Below are 26328 nucleotides of genomic sequence, written 5' to 3'. Positions count from 1 at the left end.
AAAAACTAAATTTTAGTATGGTAGAAGTTGTAGTAACTTTAAATATGAATTGGTATCCCCAACTTGATGACATTTCTTCAAAACACGTGAATGCGAAATTTCTTAAAAATTGTGAAGAAATGTTGTGTAAGTTGTGTTAAAGGTTGTTGGAGTGAAATAAATAAATAAATAAATAAATAAATAAATATTATAGGACATTATTACACAAATTGATTAAGCCCCACGGTAAGCTCAAGAAAGCTTGTGTTGTGGGTACTCAGACAACGATATATATAATATACAAATACTTAAATACATAGAAAACAACCATGACTCAGGAACAAATATCTGTGCTCATCACACAAATAAATGCCCTTACTGGGATTCGAACCCAGGACCGCGGCTTCACAGGCAGGGTCACTACCCACTAGGCCAGACCGGTCGTCAAAATAATTGCTAATTGTGGAATATTGTTTCACAAGAAAGCCACAATTATTACATTTTACTATAAAAATACAAGACAACATTGTCAAACTCATTAGGGTGACTATGATGTCGGCACGTTTTGAATCGGTCTCACAGAATTCTTATTAGTTATTATTAACGTAGGTAATGTAAAAGTAAGTTTAACATAATAGGTACCTTATGTCTTTATTTCGGCATGTTTAATTTAAGATTTGTTGTAGAATAATTGAAGGGATGTTTACAAAAACAACATAACTGCTTAGACCGGTTGACACTTTTTTAAGAACATTGTTAATCGTTTCAGGTGTCAACCAGTGTAGTCAGGTATGTTGTTTTTGTAAACATCCCTTCAATTGCCAAAATTTAAAACCAAAGTGCTTAACTCCTTAAACATTACAGACTCTCATTTATACATAATATTTTGTTAGGTGTGTTAAACTGTTTATATATGACATCGACTCTTTATAGGTAGGACACATTTCCGTCAATAGAAAAAAGGCACCAACTTTAAAAAAACGTCATATTTGCTAAACAGATCTTCAATGACGCTTATACTTAAAAAAAACTGAAGTGGACAAAAGGGAAGCCTACCTTTATGAACATACCATGAGTGATTACGAAAGAGGCCGACTACAAATGAAAAAAAAACCTGACCACTTAAAATTTCACTTTATTTAGAAAATGACACACCCTACTGATATATTCCATGTTATCCTAATATCCCACATACAGATGTCTTATGGTCACCCTAATTAGAACGAGATGCAGGGCTCTAGTTTGACTTCTCATGTGGACACACTTTTTGGTCAATGTACTCGATCCAGTTTATTAACTCTAAATCCGTGCGTCACTATCATATTGTACCAACATGACAGCATCGACAATATTGTTGCCAGCGCAAAAAAGGCTGGCCTTCTATTACAGCGGCATCTATAGGAATTTATAAGGAATACATAACAACCAAGATTAGATTATGATAATAGCGCCATCTAGTAAAACTACAAGTAATTTGTTAAAGAGCAACGTTTGTTTGTTATTGTTCTAGTGCTGCCCTCACAGTAGAACTGAAATAAAACAACATCGATGGCATGCGCGGGTAGCGGGCGGGAGGTACGTCAACCATCCCTCGCCATTTTCCGTCAAGCTCACTCAAGTTAGCTTCTGTCAGTCGCTGTGTTTGTGTATTGTGTTGTGAAAAATTATCAGTATCGATGAATATCAATGGGAAATCCTGCTGATTACGACGCCAAACGATGGGTCGATTGTTGTGTTTGTGGCTTTAATGCATTGTTCGAGCAGTGATGATGGCCAAGTGAAGTGTTTTGTGTCGTATGCTGGGTTGTCAGCAACAGTGAGATCCTTTCTCTGGATATATCGTCCTCAAGACGACGTCGGATCATAACACGGGAAGGTGACACACCATGTCGGCAAAAAACATCCCAGGAGATAAGGTATGTGGTAGTGTTGACTGAACCCCTAGTACTAGTCCGCATAGCTGGGCGTAAAGGTCAATTCTTTTTGTTTATTTCTGTAACCACTCGCTCCTTTCTCTTCGCGTCGCGTTCACAAATCGGACCCAAATAGTTTTTTGTGATGCTATAAATTGTGTTTCTCCAATTACAATGTGTATAGCCAGTAGATTATCTTAACATACTAAACAAAACAGTTTTTCAACGCTTTCACTGCAGAAAGACTGGAACTTGTTCATTAAAATCATTAAAAAAAGTTGTTATCATTTAAACTACACCTGAGAATCCCAAAGTAAAACATTTTGTTTTTAAAATACTACCACTTATACTATATACTTTATACAAAATAATAAGTGTTTGTCTTATAAGAAATTATAACTGTGGTACCTAATTAAAAAATTGTTGATAAATACCGGATAAATTGTTGTTGTTAACTTGATTGTTGCTGTTTACAGTTAAACTGCACTTTACAATCAAACCAATTATAGGACTACATAACATTAGTTCATTTGATATTGTGACCAAACTGACTGACACTTGTACAATAGCCCTAATATGAACAATTAAATTTATATTGTTGTTTCAATTTATCATAATTGATGAAGACGAGTTAGAAAAATCTTAAACTTTAGTTTAGTAGGACGTGGAACACTAATTATGTATTAAATTCCTAATAACTTCCACTTTTCAAGAGATCAGTAACTATTAGTATAATTTGTTTACTAATGAAACACCATTTAGTTTACCAATGTTTGCTCTTGCACTTAAACACAAGCAAATATACTAAGCACCAGCAAAATGTTGACCATAAAATGAGCTTGTATAGGCCTTTATTTTAGGAACATTTTAAAAAGAATGTTAAGCTTTGTTAATATTTCAGATAAACCGTAAAAAGTTTGCATATTTGCAAAAGTTAAATTAAAGCTAGGTACAGTACCCGCCAAAACCTGACGGTACTTTATTTGTATCAGTTACACAAGCGCCACCTTTTTGTTTCTTATATTGTTTAAATAAATAACGAAAATTCTCTCACTATATAATCAAAATCGATATGCTATGTCTTATTAACTCTGAAGGTAAATATGAATACATATTTGTTACATACCAAGGAATATCCCGCTTACACCTTGACCTGCAATGCGGATCAGATATCATGGCCATAAATAGTTAGGCTTATTTAAATACACCTAGGAGTACCTACTTTCTATGAACAAATGGATGAGACGAGGAAGGCGCTGTTCCTATGTCAGCAAGTCTGATGCCAGATTTAGATGTGATGAGATGAGAATACATTTATGAGTTTATGAGAAATAATGAAAATCTTATCTATCTGTAACCTACCTATATCTGTCCTACATACACGTAATTTAATTTTAGATTTTTGTGTAACTTCTGCTAAGCTCTAGCCGCGACGTCAATACATGCCAAGTCAAATTCAATATTGATTTGTCAAAATAAAGATATATTATGTACAAATTAGAATAGAATGGGAGACCTTTTAATAGGTCTATGGTTGGCTAGAGGTTTAAAAGAAAATCACTATTGTTACAAATATGAATATTAGTACGGAATATTTTTTACCCGTTGTCACTTTGATTTTAAATCGGGTCAACCACACCCCCTTTGCACTCGAATGTCTACGATTCACCAGTTTCCGCCTTACGCACAGATTATACCGACATAAATTCTCAAATCCACTCCATTTAGCCGTTTTTTCTCTACACAATAGGTCAACTCCGCCGTTGTCTTCTCGACGACGGTCTTACTAAAAAACCACCCGGAAACCGAGGGAACGCAATTTGGATACTGCGGCTTTGCATAACGTCTATCCACTGAGGATTTATGTTTATTTCTTTACGGTACGGAGACATGAATATTTTAAACTGGCCGTGATTAAAAAGAAACAACGGGGGAACTGAGAGCTGAATTGCACAATCGGAAATTTCAATAATCTCGGCAAGGAGGATCTGTTTCTTATTTAAATTTTACTGTAGAATATTCTCCTCAATGGAAAATCTTTAAGAATTGGTTATGTAGTTATTTTTATACTCAAGGAAGTAGAAACATTGAAGCTAAGGACCTTTTAAGCACACATTTTGTTATGTGATTTGGGGATACCCCATTCCACACGAAAATGTCACACATTTGTTACACACTCCACACCATGTTCCCCAATTAAGATTTTTTTTTTGTAATCAGTGGTTTCTATCTATAGTTATCAAGTAAGGATCTTATGGTAGGAGTGGCGTAGGATCCTAGAGAAATCGAGGAGAGTCTTCAGATATTAACATTATCAATCTTATCACTTTAAACGAGCAATTCTTGTATATTCATTTATTTATATGTAATATATATTTCGGGGATGTCGGGAACCGCTTTAACGATTTCGATGAAATTTGCTATATGGGGGTTTTCGGGGGCGGAAAAACTTCTAGCTAGGTTTTATCTGTAGGAAAACGCGCATTTTTGATTTTTAATATATTTTCCGAGCAAAGCTCGGTCTTCCAGATATTTATGATGATTAGGGATGTTTCTATATAGGCAAGTCGTGAAAGTTATAGTTAAGTTGGTGAAGTGCAACTCGGTGAGCTAGAAGATTAGTTTTTGATTAATAGGTCTAGCCTAGCCTGTCCCATAAACTAAAAATATACCAATAACAAGAAATTTTATTTACAATGCGGCCCTAAATTTGTACAAAATTACATAGTAATTTTAATTTACAAATTAACAAAGAATGCACTGCTCATCCTTACGTCTGCTGTTGCTAATATGTAATGCTACTGTGCTTTGCCGGGGGTCTTTATATTGTCCCCTTTGAGATTCCTCCTGGCGCACGTTTTACGCATTCCTTTTATTCGAGAACTGCGAAATGGTACATCCTCTTTATTTTGATGGCTTGTCAATTATTACGAGTCTTATCTTTAGTGAGTGTAAAGTTTATTTTTATAAACCTGCCTTTGGTTGACAAGTAGAGAATGCCGTATAGCAGTAAGTCCGCCTTTTGTCACTGTATATTTTTTACTGTGCAATAAAGTTTAAATAGCTGTGTTGCTAAGCTTCCATGATATTTAGTTTGAACGTTTATTCGTATATTAAGAAAGTTTGTTCGCCTTTGCGTCGGCCGGTTCAAACAAAGGACAATAGACCGCCAGACACAGAGGTTGAAAATTTTCAGAAATACTATTTTACCCTTTTTCCCGGAACTGCGCATCGGAAACAATGGCCTTTGTCTGTTCCCCATTCGCGGATGGATCTGTTTTAATAATCTTTGATAATATCAGCTAGGATATTAGGAATAAATTACCGCACACGCATTTCTTTTCTGTACATAGTAGTGCTGAGAACAAATGAAAACAGAAGGGGAAACATGTTGGGACACCTGATACGGCACGATACTTACATAAAATCTAAAATCGAAGGAAGAATAGAAAAGTGAGAGGCAGAGGAAGGCGAGACGTGCGTTTTTGAACCAGGCCAAAGAGAATATCAACGTAGTGATGTATCATGAGCTCAAAACAGTGGCAGAGAGAAGAACGGAATGGCGGTTACTCCATCGACAAGAGCCAGGCTCCTAAGAATTATGATGAAGACATAGTAGGTAAGTGTTTTATCAAATACGCAACTAGCAATCACAGGCAAAAACAAGGTTTGTTTTTTTACCTACTGGATTTTTTTTATTAATTAACACATTCTACCAGGTAAATTCGCGTAAGATTGTCCCATAAAGGTTCCGTCACACAGGCGCGTTTTCCGGGCGGGGCGTGAGGTTTTATATGTAAAAGCGGAAAACGCGCCTGTGTGACGGAACCTTAATACTTATTTATTTGATTATACCTGGCTGCAAATCTGTGATATAAATCTGCGTAATATCTCCCCGATTCGGGATTTGTATCCAGGTCACAAGTTCGCCAGTTGATTATTCAGTGGCGACCTCAAATGGAGGGGTTAACGATCCACAATTACGGCAACCAGATGAGTCTCGCCGCGTTGGATTTGAACAATGCCCGGCTAACTGTAACGGCGTCGTTTCGTCACGCCTAAAGCTGCTTACGCACTGAGAACGCTGAGGACGCGGTGCGATTGCGACAAGGAATAACACAGAAAACCTCTGAGTTTCAGAGTGAGTCTCAGAGTATCTAGGAAGCGTACCTTGTTTGAAACGTCCGAAACGAAATGAGGCCCGAGCAACGGCGATGACATTAAAGGCTTCGTCACACTGGCGCGTTTACCGGGCGGGGCGTGAGCGGGGCGCTCACGCTCCGCTCACGCCCCGCCCGGAAAACGCGCCTGTGTGACAGAACCTTGATAGATTTAGACCTTTAGCACACGAGGCGTAGACGTGAGCATCGCGTAAGCGTGGCGTGTTACGAGAGGCGCTTACGCCTGTCGTAATGACGACAGAGATCTCATATGCTACGCTACGACTACGCATCTTGTGCGGACTTGTTTGAACTTGTAAGTGCTCGTAGCGCTCTGGATCTACCTACGCGCGTATTACGCCACGCTTACGCGACGCTCATGCCTACGCCTCGTGTGTTGATGGCCTTAGAATTTGTACAGTCAATATCTAATAGAATAGCGATACGAATAAAATACCAGAAATATATAAACAGTATCTTAATATTGTATTGTACCTAGCCTTTGTCCGCGTCGATATTTTAGACCTTGACCGGATAAATCGAATCACTTTGCGCACTCGGTTGCCGATCCCCATGGTGCTCGATGCGACGTCTTTCAAGCAACTTCTTACATTACGAGTACAATCGTTACCGCGCCGCTTTCTATGCGTTGCAGCTTAACCGTTGCAAAACGCTCCCTTGCTCTACATAGAAATATAATTATTTCCAGTTTCCGCAACGTTTATGGCGTTTTTCAAGGCGACGCCTAATCTATACCAGGTTAATGTTTCGGCATGATTCGGAGATTGGCTACGGTATTGACCAATCTCACTGAAGACAGTTACATTGTTGGATAGTTTCGGATTACTGCATTGTTTTCTAAATTGGCCTTGAAATAATGTCTTTGCGTTGCGTTAGGAATCCGTAACGAGTAAGCTGTTATAGACCTACTTAGTTACCTACCTACTTATCAGGTAGGAATAGATCAATGAAAAGTTTTAACATCCATAGAAAGTCCTGCAATTACTGGTACTGCAGTGTACAGTCAGCATCAATAGTAGCATATGAAACAACGCGCTCAGAGTAACTGCTGCCACACGCGAATATTTTCCTCTTTTTGTTAAGCTATCAGAATATCAGATAGTACTTTTGATTCTGAGTGTACCTGTAGCCGCTATGCATATATATATTCGATTCTTGTTACATAGTACAAGTACAAACTAAAATAGTTGGTTAAATCGCCTTAATACCCTTCATTCATTGAAAAATCTGATGACAAATAAAAACAACGTCGAATTGAGAACCTCGCTCTATTTGAAGGCGGTTACAATCTAGACTCTTGAACCGTAATGTCCGTAATCAACAACTCATATTATTATGTTAATTTCATTTCAATGCGTCTTAAATCTAACTGTACACATAACTTATCTGTCGGCCAATAATTATGATAATCATTTCGGTCTCTCACGAACCCGTTAGGAGGCTATTGATAAAAAGTTATGCGTACATCGGTGATTAATATTGTTTTGCTAAACCGAAAAGCAACCTATCACCACACGAGTATCATACAGACTTTCGACTTTTTGGTATCGGAAGAAAAGTTTTTCTTAGACGCTGAAATCAATAACCAGAAAGCCGCTGGTCTGATGACATTAAAACAATAGCATCGTCATCTTCTCTAGTCGAATTGGGCCCCATGGTATTGTTTTCTGCGTAGCTACTGGCCGTTTATAGCGTTGAAGCATTTCGGGAAAATGATAGCGTGCCCATAATGATTTACGGTCTTTATAATCGTTCGGTATGCCATCGTATGGTGAAAGCGTTTTGTTTGCCATAATGTATGGCCGCTAGCTAACACGGAGTTTGCTTGTGGCGTGGTGAATCGGTGACATATATATGAAGTGATATATGCTTTTGTATTGCCGTTTTTGGGTTAATATCCCTCATAGAAGACCGCTTTTGTACTTTCAATTATATATCTGCTGTAGGATATGTTACATATTAAGGTGGTTCGACTAGGTTACTCAAAGCTTAACCCTCGCTAGATGGTGCCACTTTCGCAAAATTTCATGTTTAATTTTTTTATGGAATGGTCTTGGTATTTGTATACTTAAAACTATGTTTAGCGAACTCTTTAAGTAAATATTGAACTATTAATATAAACATTGAATACTTCATTGTGCAAAAACCACCCTTTAAAGTCGACGGAGTGTTGCTGTCATGCTTTTTCCTACTATAACTCATCCATGCAAGCAGTGTTTCCGTGATGCTTATAGTAGACAATTTCACACAACGTAAGTATACTGCAATAGCGTTACGGTATGTTCGTGGAAATACGTGCAAGAGGATTGGGGTTCAAGACTGGTGCGAGTAGGTAATTTCTTTTTGTTTATTTTTGTCCTTTTTGTGTTATCTTACCTTTAAACGAGCAATTATTATATATATATTTATTTATATATTTGGATGATATCAGAAACGGCTCTAACGATTTCGATGAAATTTGCTATAAGGGGTTTGATCTCTTAGCTAGGTCTGATCTGTGAAAAAACGCGCATTTTTGGGTTTTTATATATTTTCTGAGCTTTGGTCGGTCTCCCAGATATTCAATCTCTTCTTCCTCGCATGGGGTCCGCTTGGCAACTAATCCCAGAATTGGCATGGGCACTAGTTTTTACGAAAGCGACTGCCCTGACCTTCCAACCCAGAGAGTAAACTTATTGGGATTAGTCCGGTTTCCTCACATTGGTTTCTTTCACCGAAAAATAGGTATCGGTATATAAATAGGTTCCGGTAAATAGGTATCAAATGATATTTCGTACAAAAGTTCCGAAAAATCATTGGTACGACGGTACGAGCCGGGGTTAGAACCCGCGACCTCCGGATTGCAAGTCGCACGCTCTTTCCGCTAGGCCACCAGCGCTTCCCCCAGATATTCAGTATCATCATCATCACTATCACTACATAGTATAAAACAAAGTCGCTTTTCTGTCTGTCTGTCTGTATGCTTAGATCTTTAAAAGTACGCAACGGATTTTGATGCGGTTTTTTTTAATAGATAGAGTGATTCAAGAGGAAGGTTTATGTATAATTGGTTAACCCGTGCGAAGCCGGGGCGGGTAGCTATTATCAATAAATTACATTATCAACGTTTTCAAAAAAAAAAATCAATACCTGATTTTCACAGATTATGATCTTTTTGGGTTCTTCCAACTCAGAATCACTAGCATATTCTTGTTGAATCCTGAAGCTAATATAAAAACTATGTCCCAAATATTTGTATAGAAGTTTTAGTTTCCGCTACGTCACGCAGGCTGGGAAACATTTTTGATACTAAAACCTGACGTGATGACCGACATTTTAGGATATCTTTTTATGCTAGGATGGAGAATACCTACTGACGATTCTTAGTAGAAAAGCCCAAGGAAGTCCAGTTTGTAAGTGTCAGGTATCAGTTTTTTTTAAAGCGCTAATAGTTTGTTCTACAAGTAAAGCAATCCCTTACTGCCCAGCCTCTAATAAAGTAGTAGGTAATTGTAAAATAAAATAAAAGGAAATCTTTTTTTTTTTAATTCAAGTACCTACAGTACATTTTTTTATATTTGTTATCCGTAGTAGTCCCTGTACCTGAAAGAAATATAATATCATGAATCATGATAGAAAAAAATATTAGGAAGAAAGATGATGCAACAATATGGATTCTAATAAAGTTATAATCAAGTTATAATTTACATACCTGGTAGTAACTAGTAATAATTGTGTTTTTCATTCATAGACAAAATTCCATTATTTTCAACCACAGGAAATTTTATACATTTCTTTTTTATTGCTGTGAGGATGTCCTGATTGTAAAAATCAAAAAGATTAGGTAGAGTATAATTTCTAATTATATTTGTAAAAATTAAACGAATACGCTATACTTAATCCATCGATTTTTGAAAATAAGAAAAATTAAATAAAAATAAAAAACACAACACGAAATTTAGGTGTAAAAAAAAAATACAAAAAGTTATGTCCCAGCATACAATGACTGGGGTTTGAACCGGGAACCTTCCGTTTGTAAGCAAAAAAGCGACTGTTTACAAAACTGATATGCCATGATAGTTCTTAGCTAAGCTGACGAACTTCGGGTACTTATTCAACAAAATCGGGTAGTGCAACAAAATTGCGCTAAACATGACGGCACTTCAAATTCGCGCCGTGGTCAGCCCGGCAACGTCGGAAATGGTATGGCAACGTCGCAAATGTATCCGTACACGACATTTGTGACGCACACATACGTAAAATTGATGAAAAGTTAACTATGATTTTTGCATGATTTCTGTATGAAACATTGTTTTCCTATTCATTTAGCAAAAATGAATATTCGAAAGAAGATAAATGCGGAAATATTTATGTAGTAATAGTGTGTAGTTACTTAATGAAAGTCGATTGAATTTTGTATGAAAATCGAACCACCTTAATGTAACATATCCTTGTTTCTTACAGTAAAGAGTTTACTTATTTAATATTTAGCAATGTCTCTATGACCTCTATTAGGACGACTAAAGGTTCCATCACACAGGCGTGTTTTCCGGGCGGGGCGTGAGCGTTTTATACGTAAAAGCGGCGCGCCCCGCTCACGCCCCGCCCGGAAAACGCGCCTGTGTGACGCTGACGAAGCCTTTAGCTAGTTATTTTAGGTATGCATTCACAACACAATAAGCAACCAATAATAGGTACTAATTAATGTACCTAATATGTCATTTACTATATTTCACCTGCTTTTTAGTTCACGTAAACTCTTTCATCTTCAAAGTAGGTATCCCATTTGTTCATATCAATCTTTCTTAGTCAATTACAAGTCATGCACTTACAATACTCACATGATATCGTAGTCGTGGTGTTAACATTAACATATCATCAAGATTGTTCCATATAAACCGTGTTACCGTTTTTCCCCGATGATTTGACAGTAGACATTACCGTCACGTTTTTTGCGTGTTCGCTCGTGTTTTTTCCCGTGCGTGACACGTCACTAACGGTAAATAAATGGTTAATATTGTGATCCTACGCGATAAGGTGCGAAACGACGCTTATTGGTCAGCGTTTATTAACGCTCAGTTTTATTAGAGGTCGGTGAACCCAGCAGAAACAATTGAGTAACGAATGCAAAGGGCTATGACGCAATTTTACTTCGAAGCAATGTATGAACATACTCGTAGAGTCGATTCGAAGATATTAAGAATTGAATCAGATTGCATATATCTAGGGTTACCATACGTCCCGTATATACGGGACTGTCACCGTATTTTTACTGGTCCCGTTTTTGTCCCGTATATTAATTTCCCGTATTTTGTCGACCGGTCTGGCCTAGTGAGTGACCCTGCCTATGAAGAGTAGGTATGAAACCGATGGTCCCGGGTTCGAATTCTGGTAAAGGCATTTATTTGTATGGTGATACCGATATTTTTTCCTGAGTCATGGTTGTTTTCTATGTACCTATTTAAGTATTTATATATTATATATATCGTTGTCTGAGTACCCATAACACAAGCCTTCTTGAGCTTACCGTGGGGCTTAGTCAGTTTGTGTAAAAATATCCTATAATATTTATTGATTTATTAATAGCGCTCTAGAATACCACTGTCCCTTATCAGTTCCGACTAATTATGGCAACCCTACATATATCCGTATTCCATTTTGAAACTGGACCTTACATTTCGGCAAAACGACTTACACACTCAAATTCTTCATGTAAAAAATTTAGTAAAAAATAGTCTATTTTTGGTATTAGAAAACTCGTTTCAGAGAAAAAAGGTATACCTGTTGTGATTTAGAATCCTCCTCGTGTACCTCATCATCAGTTGTGACGCGTTTAAAATCCTTTCGTAATGTGATTTGCTAAAACTTTGTTTAAATCTAGTTACATTTCAAGTTTTATGTCCATCTTTTATGTGCCGTGCCGTTATCGTAATGACCTAGCTTTTATTTATGATACTTTACACTGTAAACTGTGGAAACTGTGATGTAAATAAAAAAAAACCGGCCAAGTGCGAGTCGGACTCGCGCACGGAGGGTTCCACACCATCAACCCATCCAAGTACTGACCCCGCCCGACGTTGCTTAACTTCGGTCAAAAATCACGTTTGTTGTATGGGAGCCCCTCTTAAATCTTTATTTTATTCTGTTTTTAGTATTTGTTGTTATAGCGGCAACAGCGTGGCACAACCAGTTGGACATAGCGGTTGGACCACGGCTCGGGAGCGAGAAATACATCATCTGTGAAAATTTCAACTGTCTAGCTATCACGGTTCGTGAGATACAGCCTGGTGACAGACGGACGGACGGACAGCGGAGTCTTAGTAATAGGGTCCCGTTTTTACCCTTTGGGTACGGAACCCTAAAAATACACTTTATGAAAATTGACGTCAATGAAGTCAGATGCAAGTTTTTATTTGCAATTTTTCTTCCAATTTTATGGGACAACGTATCAGTTCGAATGCCCTAGTTAAACGAGTACGGTAATATTAATTATTTAATGCTTCATGCTTTTTAAACAAACTGTAAATTTCAAACTGAACCACACTTAGGCACGGCCGGTAAACACGAAAGCCTGGCAATAATTCCTTAAAAGATTGACTTTAAAATTAAATCCATGCAATGTAAACTTGGTAACGGAAATGAGATATTACAAAAGTTTAAACGAATTGATATTGTTTTACGTGAAATAACAAATTAATTTTATGTTTGTGGTCGACAGTTGGGATCCTGTGATTTGTTTGTTTATTTGTAAAATATGCCCTGTTTTAATATAAAAGGACAATGCACCATGGATGTCACGATTAGAACTAATCATCTGTGAATGTTATTTAAATAAAATACAGTTTAAATTTAGTCAATTAAACTACCCAAAAATCTTGAAAGACCGTAATGAAAGGAATTGAATTAACATGCGACATTTTATGAACAAGATTTTCAAATACGGTAAACATTTCGTTATTTTGTAAGATTCAATGCAATTATGTTCCCGACTTTTTAATAGATCTTCTGAGTTTGATATAAGTATATAAATTACTAAATAATTATGTTCTATCTGATGTAATCAATATTTCTTTTTTCTCGTACAATAAAGTGTGTACTTACTTACTTAAAGGCAAAGCGGCTCAAACGCGAAGCAGGTATTTTCAACAGGCTACAAGTGAAGTTGGAGCTACGATAAAGGAACAGAAGCGTCACGCTAGTATCGTATGTTTCATTTAAGGTACTATAGTCAGGTAAAACGACGTACCTATTTATTGCACCACTATAGAGCCATGCCTTCACAGGGGGACATCCCCTGAAACATCCGGCCAGGGAAACACTTTAATACACATAGCAATTCGTCCGTCCAGCGGAGAAGATTAAGCGTGCCGTCCCGAGAAAATGAATTCGGATAATACTGGAAGTAATTGATTTAAAATTCTGGTCGGTTTCCTACAGAAAAACTCTACGCGTAATCAGTGGAGTAAAATATTACGTGAACTGGCGGAGGAAGTTGTTAGCGAGTACGCAAGGTTGATTTGAATTGGGAATGCATTGCGCTGGTGCGCCTAAAGAATTGGCCAACAAATTGCAACTTTAATTCTGTTGGCTTTGTCTTTTGTTTTAATATAGTTTGTCAACTTTGTTAGAGTAGTTTCGCTACATCTAAATTGTGCAACGTACAGTTTCCAAATTTTGCGCGTCAGTTTTTTTTACGATATAAAAGGCAAACGAGCAGACAAATCGATGGAAAGCAATTATCGTTGCTCATGGACACTTGCGACACCAAAGGGGAAGTTATTTGAGATTTAGTTGGTATGAATAAAAAAATCTTATCCTGCATCTATTCCTAAAACAAAGCCTACTATTCATTATTTTTAAAGCCAAAGCATTATATTAACAGTATATTCACGTTATCTAAAGGTTATTGAATCCAGTGAGCATTATACGACAAATTCCATCAACAAAGGAAATTCCTTAAGCTTCTCCCAACACATAACTTTATAATCGATGTGAACAGCCTCTTAGGCCTGTGACCAAATGAGTAAAGAAACGAAACAAAGTTACAGCTGTTTATTTACGACACAGTGTAGCCTTTTCTCGTCACGAATAAAAAAGGCTAAACGCCATGCTCGTTTCGTATATGCTCCCTCAATGATCAGATGTCTCTCTGGTACGTTTCTTTATTCACAAGATATGTGGCTCAGCTATGATACGAGTAGGTACGAGTCTCGTCACGCCCACTCGCTATCACTTGCCAGTCTGTTGTTAGTTCGTATATAAGACACGATGACTGGCGCATACGTTACTTGAAAGCTAAATGATTTTTACTTTTTTTGGAACTAACTGTAATATGCTAATACAGGTTGGTTCAAAAATACGTTGACAAAGATTTTTTATTGTACATATTGTTGACAATTTTAACAAACGTTTGTGTGTGTATTAAAGCCAAAGGATTTTGAAGATGTATGCGTTTTGTTTCAATTAAATGACTGCAATTTTAATTTTAATTGACTTTATTGGAAATAAATATTCAGCGTATTTTTACTTACTAGTTTCGCTGTTCAAATATGTAGTTCGATCTTTCAAACAACTGTTGGTAACTTTTAAGTTTACAGTATTTATACTGTATTGTTTAATAACCCTTTTTAAAGAGCGCACAGAACTCTTCCCTACTCTCCATCCAGTTAAAAGTCTTCATACATCTTGTTCGATTTCCTTTCAACAATAGTTCATTTAAACTAAGGGCTGAGTCATTGGCATAAACCTTTTATAAATATACAGTTGCATTCGAAGGGATATGATTCAAAGGGGATTTGGGGGTTCAATATTTGACAGGTCGTTAATAAGAACTACACCCTTGTTAGTTTAACACCCACCCTAAAGTAATCTGGCTGGAGTTGTAAATAAGTGTCATATCTCATATTTGAAGGCGATTTGGACTAAGATGAATGGTGATAATACTGTACAAATTATATTAGAAGAGTTTTAAATTAACTAGATTTAAGATTTCTCTACCATACATAAAACATGTGTTTACTTACCGTTAATGTTAAAAATCATATGTGGATGACAGTTTTCGCATATGAACATCGAATTGTCGTATGCACTGACATAATATTGATATAGAAGTCGCACGTAGGTACCTCTCATTATATACAATTTCTATTCGACATTAAAAATATAGTATTGGAGTGGATTTAACGTTGCATGTAGTTTTCTATATGTAGTGGCCGTTGTAGATGGCGCGCGCACCCGCCGGTTGTAATATATGAAATTATATGACAGATGTCACAAAGAGCCACAGCGCTAGCGTTGCCCGTGACGTAATGCGTTGAGTAAGCATGAATCTAGGTTTGCGGACGTCTCGCCAAAGCCATTTATGTCCGTGGATGTGAACGGACGAGTGATCGTGATCGCGGACGTTTTTCCATTATAGGCCGCCGGCACCCTGCACCGCGTCATTACCTCGCAAATGGCACGAACAAGAGCCCGCAGAATACTCGCAAGATTCCGCTATATCCACGCTGAATATTTTATTCGGAATTCCAACTTGGGACGTATTCGGGACTGTGAAATATTATGCCAACTTAGACTTCGTATTTTGACTGGAAGAGCGTGTGAGAGAGATGGAAGTGACCTACATTTATATCAATGGCATTGCGTCGCGCTTGTGTGTTGCGCTTTGGAACAGAAGTTACCAACGAGTGTCTCAACAGGGAGTCGATGCAGGATGAATAAAGAAGAAGCAGGACATGTTTTAATTCTTGAAAAAGAAAACGAAGGCGAAGAATCCGTCTAAGCTACTCTGCAGCTACAAAGTGTGATGGCGTCACTATATTATGTATACGTCTTTTTGTTTTTCATAAAAAATTTACGTCGATTCAGGTTTTTGTAAAACGAGCTTGTGTAATGCTGTTTCAAAATATGTAAGCGACGCCTGTAAAATACAATACCAATTTGATAATACCGGCTTCGGAATGTAACCCCAGGATGTGACGCGCGGTCGTATAATTCTCCAATCGACGACCGATCCGACTGACATTGAGCGAATACACGTAGTCGCTAGTCTTTTTGATATTGTGCCTAGCCTTGAACTAAATCAATTCATTCGTTATTTCGCACAAGTACAAAGTGAATACCTTTGAAGAGATCCCTTGTTATGAAAATTGTTATACACGTGTGCGCTTTGTTGAGTTTCATTTTCTTTATAAGCGTTATTGCGAAATTGTATTCTTCTTTATTTACGAAGCGCTCACTTCGTTCACGACAGATCCATTTGTTGACATTTGTTCAGTGTCATTTTAAATGAAATTAGGTCTACATCTACAACACATTTGCCATTTTTCATCTACCTTTTGGGTTTTCCTTTATTGCGAAGATGAAACGAAAAAAGATTGATGATCCCCATTTCGATTCCTAATTCAATAGCGTCTCACGTAAATAAATTTACAAGGGAGAAATTCCCGGACAAATGGTCGGAACATCGGCAAAGTACACATGAAACCTGCCGTAGAACTAATTGACACAGGCCCTCTGTCATGCGAGCTCATTTGTCTACTCCAGTGACTCAACGGAAACCCGAGGGAGATACATTATATATGAACGCTAGATGACCACTACTAAAGCACCCAAATACATGTAATTCCATACCGAATTTGAATTACAATACAAGGAACTCAACGAAGATTTTCTCCAAACCGGGTAGCGATTTAAGGTGTACCTGTTAACGTTTTTTCAATGCACAATAGTTTTCGGTCGACTAACCATCGATCCTATAAACATTTTGTCCTTTAGACAAAGCCCGTCGTTAAGATTACAGTGACTTATCGAGTAACGTAATGCGCTGTAAAGAGATATACCAATAATCCCTACTAATGCGTTAGGGTTGGCGCCCTTCTTTGTAGTACTTCCAATATGTGCCGTTTTGGCGCATAAGGTGGGGTGCATTCTCAAGTACGGGGGCATAATCCCCCGTAGGTAGCGTGACTGTCGCGTGTCTCGGTCTCTAGAGGGCGTTGTGTAATTTCGTTTTATTCGTCCCTATCGCGCTTCGCCGGAGACTATCGTCTCGCGTGGCGATGTAATCGAAACAGCCATATCCGAGCGCTTTAGTGACATTATTGCGTCGCGTAAAGAAATAACTTAAAGAGAAGGAATGCGTTTGTTTATGTAATTTATGTTTAATTCTGATCGTCGGAATTGTTGGCTGTTAAAACGATTACACAAACAGTTGGGTCAACAAGCGAAACCTCAAACGAATACGGTCAGTGCTGATCAAATATAGCCGGTCCTTGACCAACTTTAGAGGGATCTTACTGCATCGTCGATAGTGTAATAGGTGGTAACTAGCGCGCTAGCTCGACTATCCGCTGACTCGGCCGGACTGCGGCCAAGATGCGGGCTGATCGTGAATGCAGATAAAACGTGGGTAGTTGGAAGTTTTATGGGGCGACCAGTAGCCGAGCCTGCTCGCTCGTTATCGCCGACAAGGGGCCTTAAATCAGCCGCCTTTTATTCTTAAAGGCTTTAAGCCTGACAGCATTCGACGGACTACGGGCCTCGGGGACCGATGTAAGTGTAGACGTTCGGAAAACTGGCCCCTTTATCTCACGCCTATAGACTTACTTAACTAACCACGTTCGAGGCGCATAGTTCTTATTGTAACGGTTCTGTTATGTGATTAAACTATACTGAAACTCTACATATGTACCTACTTTTACCGTGGCATGGTTGCCACATTTTGTAAAATAGATTTACTTTCTAGACGTTCCGTCTTAATTTCTTGTGTGGGTAAGCGAAGAGAGTTAATGAGTCAATACAAGAAATTCTCGTTTAATTAGCAACTCGGACAAAAACTTACAATCGTAGCATTATGTAAAGAACGGTTAGGAACTGTTTGCGAAGTCATTAAACTTTTTGCCAACGATCCGCTTGGCGGGCCACCATCAGGAAGCCAAGCGCACTCGCCGATTCGTAACCTGAGAGATGGACATTAACCATTAATCATAGTGTCGGAAACTAGGCATTTAGACACCGTAATCCGGTGCAGATTTTTCTGCATCTGCATTGTTTTAAAATTTAAATATTTATTCCGTGTGTAAGTTTAAAAAAGTTACTGACAGATAACCTCATTTCCTTTGTAAAATAATGTGGCACTTTAAAGGCTTCGTCACACAGGCGTGTTTTCCGGGTGCGGCGTGAGCATTTTATATGTAAAAGCGGCGCGCCCCGCTCACGCCGCGCACGGAAAACGCGCCTGTGTGACGGAACCTTAACATCGCGAAAACGAAAATATATACTTGGTATTATTAAACATGACGTTCAAGAATTTGCTAAAAATACTAGTGTGTTTGTTATGAGCATTGTAAAGTCCAGGTCAGGTTTTTATTGACATTAGCAAAAGTCGGCCCGCTGCTGATATTATTGGACTGAACAAAGTTTCCTTTGCGACTTCTGCGTTCCTTTGATTGTAAACACAGACTGTCGAAATTATATACCTATTGATTAGCTCTACTTATATTTTCTTATCACACAAACGCACATCTCAACACTATATTCCTTAAACGGCTATTTCAATCTATCGCCCGCCCGCCTCGCCAAGACCTTGTATACGTTTACGGCAGTAAATAAAACCGAAGTATAAGTCGATGGGAATTTATTAGGTACACTGTAGCAAATCCACTGCCAGTCGTGCGTTTCCGACTGTACTCGTACTCCGGCCACAGACCAACCTTTCTGTGACTCCGGCTAACTGGCAGGTGTAAATGTAAATTCTATTTGCTTGTACTTACTGTTTTACTTTATGGGCTACCGAATGTACCAATCAGGGATGTTGCGGATGCCGATTTTTTGACATCCGCGGATGCGGATGCGGATTTTTAAAGGCTCACATCCGCGGATGCGGATGTCAAGATAGTACCATAAAAAACGTCAAATATTACATTTTACTAATTTTTATTTCAAAAAAACCGGCTAAGTGCGAGTCGGACTCGTGTTCCAAGGGTTCCATACATTAAGTCCCACTCACGCTTGACTGCTCATTTCTAATAGGTTTTTTTGGTTAATGACTAAATTACCTAGCAGTCTAGCATTTACGCCGATGCTAAGACGTTCCTGTACCGACCTGTTCCACATCCGCATCCGCATTAAATCCGCATCGATTTTATGCGGATGCGGATACGGATGTTGAAAATAATGCGGAAGTTCCGCGGTTGCGGATGCGGATGCGGATATTCGCAACATCCCTGGTACCTATAGTTCGTATTTGTCCGTTTTTGTAAGAAGATAACTTATACTTTTAATAGAGTTCCAACTTCTAAGCATATTTTACCTTTAAAAATGTGATATCATGGAATCTTTCAATATTATATGCCTCGATGAAGTTGAATAGGTGAAGGTACTTCATTGTATAGCGATTACAAATTGTGAAAAATGAGTTTCGCCAGCATTAGCGGATTATACCATAATCTGGGAGTTTTACTACCGCAACCCATATTAAATTATCATTTCTAAAGCGCCAACAAACAAAAATCGATTATCCCGACTTCATTAACCATCGATAACCTTTCCCTAAAATAATTTCGAATAGCGTAGGAACAAACTACATTTAGCCTTTTTATCCCGCAGATAAAAATAATATCGAACGGGATTTTAATGAAACGTCTTGTCTAGAGGTTATCTAAGGTTGGGTTTTATTGAACCTTCCGACTTATTATTTCTTTTACGATATTTTACTACGTTCTATACCAAACAAAAATAATATTGTTTATTACTGTTTGTTAAAGGCTCGTGCACACAGGATGCGTGTGCGTACGTGCATGTTCGCGTTGTAATATTTGTAATATACAGATCCTTATGATAGACGGCACACCCGTTGCGTGAAGTGTGCGTGCACGGCTCCAACATTTTAGCGCACGTGGACGTCTATTACGCACACGTAGCCGGTGTGCTCTAATTTTAAAGCAATAGCGATTGCCGGGAATCGAAGTCTGCGGATATATTTTTGGAGATATTATGATGATTAAAACAATCATGATTTATCCCTTTCGCACCTAGTCACCATAGTACCTAGTCAGTAATAACTAGTAGCTATTGGAATCTAATATGTAATATGATCCGTTAATATTTCCCGCCTGACGAGTATAACATATTAAAATGCTTGTGACATACGAACGGACAGACGCATGATGAAACCATAACATAAGGGTTCCGTTTAATCGCTTTCACTTCAGAAATCTATAAATAAAGCACATAAAAAACAACTCCTTGCCACTTATCACAAGGTTCAAAGTTAAATTAACAAGATAACAGCACTAATATGCCAATCGTTCGAATAAATAGTTACGTTATATCTCTCGTGAGTCATAAGTCTCGATTGAGATGTACTGAGGCCACTAAGTAGACACACTGTCTGCATTTGCTTAATTGATTGCAATGCTATACATATACAATTGCATGTGTACATAACCGGATAAGCCAATTTGCAGTCAATGCCGGTGACATTGCCGTTCTGCCGTGGATAGTAATTCAATAAAGCCATGCATTATACCATTATATACTCTTCATTTTTAGGGTTCCGTACCCAAAGGGTAAAAATGGGACCCCATTACTAAGACTCCGTTGTCCGACCGTCTGTCTGTCACCAGGCTGTAACTCATGAATCGTGATGGCTGAAGCGTTAGAGTGAAACAATCTAGTCTAGAGTATAGGTAAACCCCACTATCAAGCTTTCGAACATTTTAACGAATTATGTCAAAATATAGTTGCTACATTACTAACTCATACTCAATTCTTAGTCGAACAATATTCAAAAGTTACACAACACATACAAAGTCATAAATCTACTGCTATTCGATACACTAGATTAATTTACGATTCACTCGGATTCCCGCCTTAAAAGAAAATCAAGAAGTTAATTTAATAAAAAGTGTTGAAAAGGAATTTAAAATAGTAGCAGCTGAAAGTTAACGCTTGATTTAAAAGGCTGTCATCCAAAAAAAGCTAAGTGGGTACCATTTAAGAATCCTACGTGATCTCAAACTCTACGTGTTAAAAATACGATTTAGAGAAATTCACATAAAATGCGCCCGACGAATGAAAGCTCCGTCGTCACGTAAACTTTGACGTTTTCAGCGAAACACAATACGATTGATCGTTGACGTATAATTGTGTAAGATTTTCCCTAAATAGTTATTTACAAAAAGAATTTGTAGTTGCTACTTGTTCTTATTTAATTGTTTCCCTTTCTTTACGTCCGAGGATACATTGCAACAACGCAATCGGCCGCCATGCGAGAAAGAGAGGTTTTTTGACAAATTGACTATTACCTGGACCAGTTTCTATACTATATAACTGCATTTGGCAACCCCATCCTTGTGTTTAAGTCGATTTAGCTTTGTGCAAAACTTGTTCTAGCGCCTTTACCCTAGATTTCTAATTCACAAAGGTAATAAGGAAACGTGTGGAATCGTAAACCCCACTCGACATAGCTAATGCGCTCAGACAAAAGGTCACACAGCTGGGGCGGAGCATTCCAAACAAAAAAGTTGTTAAAATAGTCTGCGTTTACAGTAAAACGATATGTGACACATTTAGCCCATTCCCGGAATTAGAGTAGTTACTAAAACAGGTTTTTAGTGGAGCTATCCCGCCTGGTGTACGGTTACAAATCTCCATGATAGGTCCCACGCGGAAACACCCCATCTTATAAATCTTGTCGGCACTGCTTGAAATCATCGGCTACAGTCAAAACCGTACGAGTGTGCATGTGGAATGATTGATACGAGTAAGCGAGCAGGAGACTACACCAAACAACGTGAATGTCATTAAAATTAAATTATAGAACCATTAACCGCTTAACGTTTATTTCTTTGATCGCCCGCTTGCATGGACTCAAGAATGCACCGTTCATTACACTATTGATAGTAAAAACTTATGGTGCAATCTTTGGATTGCTTCAGGATTGTGGTGGATAAAATAACTCCCCTACGAACGTGAGCTATTGAGAGCCGTAGAAAGATGCATGTGGTTTTATGGGCGATGAAAATCAAGGGACCGTCTATTTATGGAGTTTTTATAAGGGGAAACATGTGTTGATAATATTGTTAAATAATGTACGACGCAGTGTGCATGGCACCTGTGTCGCCCGCGTTTTCACTCTGATGAGTATCCTAAGCTGCATAAAAGGAATTAGCTTAATGTTTTATTGCTTAAAATCTTCTTCATGTTCATTCTTCAATGTGCATGACAGCATATGCATCTTCTTTTATAGTTTTTACACAGCCTCGCCACGCAGGGTTAGGGCAGGGATATTTAAGAATTTAAATACGACAAAATATGTACAGACATTTCCGAACATCTTCCTAAAGAACATAATAATTTTAATAACTTGAGATAAATACTAATTTTATCTGTCTCTTTTCTTGTATAATAATACTATTTCACATAGGAGTCTTTATTGCTTAAAAATGTGTAATTGTCCTTGAAAGGTTAATCCACACCATTGTCATTGTCAACTTTCGTCCCTTTATTCAACTTAGCAAAATAGGCTGACAACAAGAAACATCTAGACTTAGACAAGCGTTCTCGACATTCGTGTAATGAAGTAGTATCGACGTTTTCGTGTATCGGTCGTTACCCCGTCGCATGTGTTCCTCATTATACGAATTGACATGTATCCATTACCAAGGGGATATGTTAGACAGACGGGACTTCAAGACCGTTGATAAAGATAATCTAGTACTAAGTCAGTTTCGAACTTCATTAAGTTATTGATAACGAACGCCGTCTGTAATAACTTTGTGGACTTGAAATTACTTAGTAAATTGAACAGCTATGCTAGACTTGTTTTACATCTCTCAAATAGAGCTTAATGCATGTGCTAGTTATTTTACTAAACAAGCACTGTAACATCGTAACGTTCAAATGAATTGCTTACTTATCATTTACTTTAATTGCCGCATATATTATTACGAGGATGCGAAAGCAGTCATTCGATATCCTTGGATCGGGCGAGATTAAACGAAATCTTCTCCGCCCGGTTGCAGCAACAGTAACCTTGGAGCTCTGCGCAAACAAATACACGTTAAATATTGCACTGCACTATTATCACTGCTGTGGAAATACGAGATGGGATTTTAATGTTTAAGCGACCGCGTCTTTTGGTAGGTACCTAACTACTTTTTAACGTTCGAAACATAGTAACAAAGTTATCTTAAGGCCTTACGAGTTACGCAACAGAGACTTTCAAATTTGTTTGAAAACGGAATGAACTACATTTTCTAAACAGCCATGGTCTCTATCGTTCAAAAATAAAGTAGCGACACCCATTAGCACGTTTCCACCAGAGATGTGCGAGGATGCGTTGCCAGGGATGTGTTTATTAAGAGCCGATAAAATCATTAAGTGGTACGAATAAATAATTAAGAATGTCGTTTAATACATGCCTTCAGATGTGAATTTGTTCACTTACAACAATGTTGTAAGTAGCTAAAACAGTTAAGGCAGGTATTTAAATATTCGGTTAATAAAACAATTATTTACTATTTTCGTACCACAGTTAAACATTGGCGTAAAAGCAAGTCTTCTATCCAATAAACGCCAATGTGTGTCGCCTGTATTTGTTTGAAAAAGAATGCCGCAATATCCTGGCACGTTCAATTAAGTGGAATGTTTGTTGCCACTGCGCAATGGTGGGAATCTGCCGCGTTTACAAATAAAGGTGGCCGTAACCATGTTCTCTGTTTCAAGTCTCTCATTATTTCGGCCTCGAGGGTATTGAACATTTTTTTATATTGACGGCAATTTATAAGAAGACCAAGTGATTTAAACGATCGATCACAACGCTAAAAAGACGTAGATTATCGTTTGATCTACTGCTTTCACCATACGTTTTACTAAATGTATGGTGAAAATTCATGACGTGGTGTGGTCGGTCCTTTACACAGGATATAATATTTACTATGCATAACAATCACGGAAAGTAAATGCTTATTTTCCTTCAATTACGAGTATACATTTTTCTAAAGCCCCGCTACATGAGTTCTACGTCATTGAAACACAGATTCATTCAAGTTGAAAATATCGATACCTAATCAGGCAAAAGGCGTACTACGAGGAGGCTGATATGAGTTATTTCTGCCACTTGCGGAACATTTCACTTTTGACAAACTAGTACATATAAGTATAGTCTGACCCCGATTTCCGTAATAAAACTAACTTGTAAAAATAAAAAAACCGGCCAAGTGCGAGTCGGACTCGCGCACGAAGGGTTCCGTACCATAACGCAAAAAACGGCAAAAAATCTCATTTTCTCCAATATGCTCGGAAATGTTCACCTTATTGTAGCAAAAATAGTACCGGAAGTACTTCTTTATTGACAAACTCTAATTTAAAAAAATAAAACTATCGCTGTCCTGTTCTAGCGGACGGGAAGTAAAAAAACACTACAGTAATAACTTATTACTGTAGTGTTTTTTACTTTTTTTAAATAAAAAACGCAAACAGCCAATTATTATAGCCGCGGGCCGCGTCTACACGACCCGCGATCAGCTATCATTTCAAGCTATAGGATAGAGTGAGATAGTAATATAAACGACCTTACATGTCTCGTTCTTACAAGACCATTGTGCTCGTGTATGATCGTGCGAATACTGCTTAATAAAATCAAAGATTATTTTTATATTTTTTTTAAGGATCTCATCCGTGTTCATAAAGCTTATATTGCACAATTATAGTTTCTATCTTTGTCTTACACCAGTACTAGAACCCGAAAGAAAAGGATGAGTATAGTTTTTTTTGTTCTTATTTACTGACAATTTGGTTTGACCAACTATATTTTCAACGAACGAATATTGAATGGCAGAATAAGTATGTGCCTTTAACTTTTAAAAATAAATTAAAGAGGGAAATTGTTTTTGACGTTTTTGATGTGAAGTTTCGATTTGAGTGATGCTCGATGCTTAAATAATTATTATTTTACTTTATTTCCTCGCATGATTTGGAGAAAAGCACTATATATGCCTCGGCAGGAATAGCCATTCGTGGATTCGTCTTCTTTGTCGGACTCCGCTACGCGTCGTCCGACAAAATCGAAACTCATCCACGAATTGCCCTTTCCCGGCCTCTGCAATAATGTACTATTGTTGTATAGGAGCCCCACTTAAATATTTATTTTATTCTGTTTTAGTACATATTTGTTATTATAGCGGCAACATAAATATCTATATATCATCATCTGTGAAAATTTTAACTGCCTAGCACGGTTCATGAGGTACAGCCTGGTGACAGACAGACAGACAATAGAGTCCCATTTTCCCATTCTTACCCTCTTATCAGACGATTCGCCTGCTCATTTGCTACCCCAAAATGTTTGTCAATGGGGTCCCATCCTGTGAGCTACAAAGTTTGAAGTTCAAACTTTATGAACACTGAAGCAATAGCATCCTAGTATCGCAGTTGTCCCCTATACCGGTGCTTATAGTTCGTTTTTTTAGCATTAGAAAGAAGTTGCAAGAAGGTAAGCGATTTTGACATGACTTTTAATTTAAAAACACTTATTAAAAATCAATAACTATTACTTATGAAAGCAGAAGACTATAAAAGATCGTATTAGATTCATAATTGTTACATATTTACCGTAACTTATTTTTAAAATGTGTTTTTCAATTAAGAGACACGTCAAGATTGTTTACCTTATTTCTAATGCTAAAAAAAACGAAGTATAGCCCGATGACCGCGAGCGATGGTAATAACAGTCTCGTTTAAGAGTACTTTGTAAACATAATCGATAGCCGTTGTTTATGAAGTGTCCCCACTTTCCTCCAGCCGATATTGTTTTCGTCTTGCGCCTTTTCCTTGTTATTACCTGTCTTTTGTGCCTCCCTTTAGGGGCACTTTTCTCAAGCATCTGCGGATATTATACCCTTTAATTGGTTTTTAGATTGAATTGAAATGTAATTGCATTTTAATTGGAGACCCGTCAGGTGATTATTATTTAAGGACTAGCTCGCTGCTACGTACGTATTTTCGTGTGTACCGTAACACTTTACGCAACATTGCCTGCCATGCCAAACAGCTCTGGCTTACAGTTTTTCTTAGTTAGGGTTGTCATATGAAAAAATGAAATATCCTAATAGGTACCACTCTAAAAATCCTGATATTTCCTGGACGGTAATTTCTCTAAAAACGCAGTCGCTTTTATATTATACTATCGAACGATTTACCGTTACCATTAACACAATAACTTCGAAAAGCCCCTTAACTCGCCACTATATGATGTAACCTTCCCTTTCGTC

General features: G+C 37.8%; 1 protein-coding gene across 1 annotated transcript in view; it reads left to right on the top strand.

Moving 5' to 3' along the window:
- The first annotated feature begins 1539 nt into the window (after window positions 1–1539).
- The window catches only part of LOC134654807 (ubiquitin-like protein 3), a 205107-nt gene continuing 180318 nt past the window's right edge, over window positions 1540–26328 (top strand). The window contains exon 1 of the mRNA XM_063510277.1: window positions 1540–1895. Within this exon, the coding sequence (XP_063366347.1) occupies window positions 1866–1895 (30 nt within the window). The 5' untranslated portion in view covers window positions 1540–1865. The remainder of the gene's footprint in view (window positions 1896–26328) is intronic.

The sequence above is a fragment of the Cydia amplana genome, chromosome 15, assembly GCF_948474715.1.
Source record: "Cydia amplana chromosome 15, ilCydAmpl1.1, whole genome shotgun sequence".
NCBI lineage: Eukaryota > Metazoa > Arthropoda > Insecta > Lepidoptera > Tortricidae > Cydia > Cydia amplana.
This window is presented reverse-complemented; position numbering and strand designations above follow the sequence as displayed.